This window comes from Daktulosphaira vitifoliae, unplaced genomic scaffold (assembly GCF_025091365.1).
Source record: "Daktulosphaira vitifoliae isolate Bord-2020 unplaced genomic scaffold, ASM2509136v1 Scaffold_5, whole genome shotgun sequence".
Lineage (NCBI taxonomy): Eukaryota > Metazoa > Arthropoda > Insecta > Hemiptera > Phylloxeridae > Daktulosphaira > Daktulosphaira vitifoliae.
The window spans coordinates 23939212-23946860 of record NW_026099576.1 but is presented as its reverse complement, the minus strand read 5'-3'; the positions used below and the strand labels follow the sequence as shown (position 1 = coordinate 23946860).

Genomic DNA, 7649 nt, shown 5'->3' with positions numbered 1-7649 from the left:
GACACGAAAAAAAAAAAAAAAACACATCTTAGTAAAACCAATACCTTCTCAGCTTCGCATTGAAGCTAAAATGTATTTATAAATTATCATATAAGATGGTAAACTCTTCTTATTACAGCGCACTTGTTTATTGAATTTGATTTTTCTTGCTATAAAAATCAAACGAATTATTATAGCAATTTTCTATAAAATATATATATATATATATATTGTGGGATTTATTAAGTATATTACATCCCATTTTTTCGTAAAATAATCATTTTTAATGCAAAATCATTATTTATGTATATATACTTGTTTTATTTTATATAATAATAAATTGCACAGTCTTAACTAAAAATTCATTTTATCTTGATGTTATGGCGGGGGCTGCAAATATTATGCCGCTTACTCCGGCACCTGTAAACTCTTTATAGGGAATAAGTGGACTGTATATTTGAATAGGATTGTCTACTCACACACGACCTTACTTGAAGCCGGAAAGGTTGTCTACAGGAAACAAGAGGGTGTGTGAAACAGGTAACAACGGTGACTTAATTATGAATAAAAATAATGACTAGAATAGCAGTTATCACATCCTCAATCCTATTCAATCCTTTAACAAGTTTGGTTTGTTTTGTAATTATTGAAACCAAGAAAAAAATGTTTGGAGTTATCTGTGAAGTGTGTTTCAGTGACTAGAGCTATATCAATTTGATTATCTATTAGAAAGTTTAAAAATTCGGATTATTTTTGTTTAAGACCGTTAGCATTCCGTTAGCGTTTATTTGTCATTATTTGGGATTAATTTGTTAATTACAGTGGTAAGTAATTAAATTAAGGGGTAAATGAGTTGTTTGAATTCTACTAAGAAAGAGGATATTTGGTTGCTAGATGATTTTTCTGGTGAATTTATTTGAAAAACAATTTTACTTGAAAAACTATGGTTTTGGGTCTTTTAAGTAAGATTAGAAAAGATTTTATTGTCTGAGATGTTAGGAGGGGTTGAGTGAGTCCAATCAACACTCGATCGCAACTCCTGATTTTTTACAATAGTTTTTATATTTTTAAGAAGATTGTTAAATTTGAGATTTGACCGTTGTAAGTTATTATGTACTGAACAGCCACGGTAGTTTGCTGTGTGGTTTCCTTTAAGAAGAGCACTAGTAGGAGGAGTATTTTTTGATTTAGTACACTATGAAGTGGGGATACCTTACGAGTATCATATGTATAAATAATTTTATATCTAAACATTTATTATTTTTGTCTTTTATTAATTTTAAATGGTTGGATAATTTATTGATTACAAGTGTAATTGAATGACTTTAAATATTTTTCAAAAATAAATATCTACCATACTAAAAGTTATCCAATATTACAAATCTATTTTGTAAATATTTTCAAATTCTGCATCAATTAACTTAAAAATTTGCTGTAATTTTTCTTCTATTTCACATAAATATGGTGGTATAAGTTCAAATTGGTATGACTCGTCGTTTGAGTGATGTTTTGGAAATCCTATTAATATTTTATGTAATAAATGTTGCGATAGAATTTGTTCATCTTTAATATTTTTAAATGAATATTTATCTTTAAATTTGAATATTTTCATTTCTTGTGGAGTTAGGAAAATAGTTGCATAATCATTTACTAATCTTTGAAAAATACACATTACATCACATTCATTAATTGCATGTTTAATATCTTTCAATCCAAATTGTAAATTTTTGTTCTCATCTAAATTTATCCGTGCATCACTCAATTTTTTTAATTTATATATTAATTGATCCCAATATGGTCTTGTACAATAATCAATTCTCAGTGCCTCATAGGCATATACCATTAGCAAAATCGCATACTTAAAAGTTCGATCACACATGATTCTTCTTGATTTTTCAAGAGTGTATTTAATATCACTCTTGTACATTGTTGAATTAAGAATGAAATCGTTTATTGCTGTATTGGGTAGTGTAGAAGAATTCGATTGAATAAGTTCCTCTTTGACATATTTCCATAAAGACAAATTCTCAAGATTTCTTAGTTGTATTCTGGTATGTTTAGCATAGACCGTATCATTTATTAAAGATGTATTATTATCTAGTTTACTGGTCTGTTAAAAAAAAATTAAATTTTTTATAAAATCATACTTAATTTCCTTCCCATTTTAATAGCATATTTTTTAGGATATATCTTAAAACATTTAAGGCTGCAAACTTTTAATTTATGTTAAAAACTAAATTATATTTCTTTATGAGTTTTTATATAAATAACAATGTCATCGATTTTGTTAACCCCGTACCCGTCTACTACTAGTGGAATCAGAGAAAATTTAGTTCTGAATAAATGACTAATGTGGTCATCAAATACAAATGTAATTACACGAATAGTCAGTCTGTGCAGTAGGCGTATTATAAATAAATATCTAATTGTAATATCCATAAATTATAATTTTAGTTTCACTTAAACGCGCATATAGTGAATTTCATTGATAGTAATATTTACGTAGTATTGATAGTATTATTACATGCTCGAATGTCATTGTGCATAAAGAACTTTTTGAAATAAAAATAACAAAATATAACGAAAAATGTACAAATTTTGCTTTTAGTCTACAATAAAAAAAAGAAAGCAAAAAAAAAATATTAAAATTAAAAAAACAATAATTTTTATTACAGTCAGCATTTTTTATTTAATACTGTTATAATAATGATTTCATAACTTTATTTTTTTAAATTTCTGCCTGTTCCGTAATGAGTCCTGTATTTACTTGAAATTACAAATTAAGTACACACATAGATATATTTATATACTCACTTGAACTTTAATTATTTTGAATTGAATTCTGTTGTTTATTTCCCACATAAATGTCGTTAGTTTTTGATTAATTTCTTCGACTATAAAAAAAAATAATTTTTAGTGTTGTTACATGGAATTTCTTTTTTGCCATGATTAGACATTAATATGTTTCAACAGATGACATAAGGATTAACATGCTCTATACTTACCGTTGTATTCGAAAATGTTACCTTTTCCATTGTAATTTAAAATAATGTGTTTTTCTTCGAATGTCTTAAAAATATAAATAACAATGATTAATAAATAAAATTAATTTATATTTTCTGGAATGTTAATAAGTATAATTGAATATTTTTTCTTAAAAAATATTTCATCCGAAAAAATGTTTAGAAAACAAAATAAACGATTCTAAATTTCAAATATTTGTTCCATTTAGGTTTTCTATAAATTCTAATAAACCAATCATAGTAATTTCGACATGATAAAATGTTTTAAAGTATGCTATCAATAACTGATTAATCTGTTCATAGAAACAATCTCAAGTATCTATTTTACATAATGTAATTTATACATTAGCATAATTAATGTTACGCTTAAAGAATTTATTATAAGTGTAAATTTTGGAAGTATTATATGATTTTTTAATTGGTTTACGGAGTAATAAAACAAAAAAAATATTTGGAATGAAAAATATTCAGCAGGGATCTCAAATTTTCGAATTATAATTTTCCTTCATATAAAAAATGAAAAATTTCTTGATTACTAAAAAAACTACACTTTTATTTTTGATACCAGTTTTAAACTTCGATTATAAATATAAATTATTATTGCAATAACATATTAACAACACAAAACTTATAAATAATGAAATTCCAACCCTAGTATATATTATAATGTTTATTATAAAATATATACGTTTTATAGAAATTTATTTTATCATTCACCATTTAATTAATAAAAAAATTAATTTTGTATTGATAATTTTATCCTTGATTTCTTTAATTGCATGGTTTTTTCAATTTAAACTCATGGAGTGTTTTTCATGCTCATAAACATTAATGTATCAAAAGTATGTTTAGTAAATTGAGAAAATCCTAGTATTAAAAGATATTAAGAGAAAATTTTCAATATTCTATTTATTTTTCGATTAATTAAGTGATTAAAGATTTAATAAAATTATGTGCTTGAATATTCAAATGTTATAATAAAATTAACATACGATTTTAATATTTATTGTGTCTTTTTAGCTTCGATGCGAAGCTGAGAAGGTAATGGTTTTACTAAGATGTGTTTTTTTTTTTTATTTTTTATTTTTGTGTCTTTTACCACTTTTTCTCAGCTTTCACCGAACCGATTTCTTTCAATGATACGTCAAAAGATCACAAAATGTATCTAGTCGAAGACATTACCCTCAAATATTGAAAAAAATTCCCCCGTTCCCCGTAAATGGGGGAAACCTCCAAAAAAATTACAAATTTAAAAATCGCTAATTTTCGAAATTTTTTCAATTTTTTTTACTTAAAATTGCCATAACTTTTTTAAAAATAACCAAATCAATATAATTCTTTTTTTTGTAGATGCATGATGTCATTACCTATCATTTGGTATATTTTTTTTATAAATCTGACTTTTTACCTGCCCACAGGCGGGGGATTTAAAATGACAACTTTTTTAAAAAAAATTAATTTTTTTAACTTAAATTTTGAAAGTGTTCCGGAAAGTCTGACACTTTTATATATATCTTGATATCTTGATCCATCTATACCACGTCACCACCGTGCCGCGACCCCCCTGTGCTGGGTTTTTTTTTTCTTTATAGTACAATACAGAATTAAACACATAAAAATACAACATACAAAAAAAAACATATCTCAATAGTCACATAAGTACTATCTTGAATATTACGTATAAAACACACACATATAAATCTTTTAAGAGTTATTTCAACATATGTTAATATTTTTACCTTTATTATATAAATAATTATAATTATAATAATTAAAATTTAGTATTTAGTGCTTAGCCTTACATTTTTTTGCTTGTATGATTTTTTTTTTTTTGAATTCTAATAATACTACAATCATAAATAATTTTTTTTAACATTATAATTATATTTTACACTTACCTTCAAAACTTCAATCAATTTCTCAATCAAAATTCATTCAATTTATTCACGTATTTTGTGTAGTTTTGTTAGTATTACAATTGGACCATTAAAATGCATTACTCACACAATATAATCAACTTTTATATGAAAATGCTACAATCAAGATCACCCCATGATATTAAAATATTTGACTCAATATTTTTATTTCGTAACAATATGAATTCCAAAATATCAAACAATACAAATACAGATAATTTAGCAACACTAAAATTGTTGTTATTTCCATTTCATTTAAATGATTATTGGTTATTAACAATAGTTAATTTAAAACATAATAAAATCATTAATTATGATATATCTAATAAATATCAAGGACAATTTAACTTTTCAATAAAAAAATTTGTTAAAGAATGGACACAAAAAAATCCACAATGGAAAATATATAGAAAAAATTATAATTGTGTAAATTATTGTGATTCTGGCCCAGTAATTTTAGCTATCACAGAAAAAATTACACGAGGTTTTCCAGCTACTATATGAGAAATTATTTGAAAGCATATTTAGCATAATTAATTCAATAGTTTCAACTCTGAGATACCAATACCATTTGATAAGTATCCATCCCATAATTTTATCTCTTTTACACATTCACTATCCTTGACTATTTTTGTTATTAAATTATTTACTTTTCTTTATTCTTTTATTTTTATTTTTGGTTTATTACAATTGACTTCGACTTGAGATATAGATTTTAAATTTTGCAAGTACCTTATAAATATAGCCCTCAATAAACTTAATTTAAATATTTTTAAGGAATTTTTAATATGCGTTTTTGAAAAAATTTTACTTGGTCAATGGTGAGCTGTTATGGCCTTTTAAAACTCTATTTGTAGGGCCACTATAACTATAACATAATTTTAAAACTTTTGAAGCAATTTAAAACGAATTTTTTTTTAATAAATGTGTGTAATTCAAGTATTGTTGTATACCTCTGTAACTATAGCTAATAAAAGTTTTGAATAGTTGTTTTTGAAAATTTGTTTATTTTATGAGCAATTAATTACTCAATTATCTAATTTTCACTAATTAGCTATTATCTCAAATACTAGAATTTATTATTATATAACTAATAATCCTAGAGTTTAAGTATAAATTATTAAAAAACATTTTGGGTAATTCTATCAGCCACATTTTATTATTTGACAACATTCTAGCCTTAATTTTGGTATAATATTTCCTGCAACTTTTTTGAATTACAAATGAATTAAGTAAAAAATATATTATAAGGTTTATTATAATAAAAAAACAAAATAATAGATTTTTTTTAATTAAAAGTATACAGAAATAAATTTCATCTATAGACAATTAAAGAAATATATGTATCTCATAAAAGGTAAAAGTTGACTCTCAATATTTTTTCAAAAAGAAATAGATCAGAAAAAAAATAGTTACACCTACACTTTTATTATTAGAGAATACGTTGAACGTCTTCGGGTACCCGCCGGCTATTAATCGCGGCATTGTCGCTAAGCACGGCGGGTATACGTCCCAAGTAAGCGACTGGTTTTAGGCAGTTAGACTTAGCTTGCAAGACGTTGGGACACCCCGGAATAAAATGCACTACGTCACCACATTGTACCAATAATATATACATATCACCCATAAAATGTAATATAAAACCTATAAAAAAAATCACAAAAAAATATGGATATAACATGACAGGTGGTCTTGTAAACGCCTGTGATGTTGCGGGACCTAAATAAAAAAAATATAGGGGCACCTACACAAAAAAAACTATAAAGAATACAAAAAAATTCGCCACGCGTGCTTATGGCACGGCGCACAAAAAATATAATCTGGCTCAAAACATTAAATACTAAATATACATTACCAGCCCCGAAGGGCTAAAGAAACTGGAGGTAGGTTCAGTCGACGCCAATAAAAAAAAACTACATAATAAACGAATAGCGGACACTCACGTAAAAAAAAAATGTATATATATAAAAAAAACAGTTGTAACGCACACAACAAAAATTACGACCGCTACGGACGAAAATTAGCGACGACCAGTTCCGATGATGGCTTATTTCCGACAACCCGTCCGACGTTTGACCCGGCGGTCCGTTGGCGACAACACGGCTAGCCTTTGGAGTAGGGGTCAAAAAAAAAACTTAATACCCAGTGCCGGAAATTACTAAGACAAGTTAAATCATAAGGCGACGATGTATGCGGTGAGCAGTGCAAATGACGTTCAAGATAGGAAAGGAGCGGGGTGAATGTGCACACAAATGCCGTCCATTAACCGGTCTGAAGTAGTACACAGCTGACTATCTCGCAAGCGCATAAAGAAATCACAGTAACTTATCATGATAATTTTACTGACAAACGCCGTCGCAGTCCGCATTCGGCTCAAAACAAATATATACAGTGTGATTTTTTTATCATAACCCACTCAATAATTTAAACATTTTTTTTTTTATTATCTTTAGTTACACATTATTCTTGAATTTTTAACTGTGTAATACTTTTTAAGTTCATCCCTTATGTCTGGTAAGGGTGTCAACTTTGTTTTTTAAAATGGTAACACATATTTTTAACTTAATAAAATGTTTGAGTTTTTAATTTAATAGTAAATGGCATTTGAATTTTTAATATAACTTTATTAGCTTATTAGATATAAACATTTAAAGTTTCAAAATTTTGAGTTAATATACATGTATAATACACATGGGATTGTAAATACAGGTAGCTAATTGGATTTTTATGA

The 7649-nt window shown here is 26.1% G+C and overlaps 2 protein-coding genes across 2 annotated transcripts in view; both read right to left on the bottom strand.

Moving 5' to 3' along the window:
• LOC126906982 (uncharacterized) overlaps positions 1 to 7649 on the bottom strand; it is a 53447-nt gene that overhangs the window by 21288 nt on the left and 24510 nt on the right. The gene's annotated exons all lie outside the window — the stretch shown is intronic.
• The window catches only part of LOC126906965 (uncharacterized), a 26308-nt gene continuing 19998 nt past the window's right edge, over positions 1340 to 7649 (bottom strand). Inside the window, exon 11 of the mRNA XM_050687935.1 lies at positions 1340 to 2089. Coding sequence (XP_050543892.1) covers positions 1355 to 2089 — 735 coding nt within the window. The 3' untranslated portion in view covers positions 1340 to 1354. The remainder of the gene's footprint in view (positions 2090 to 7649) is intronic.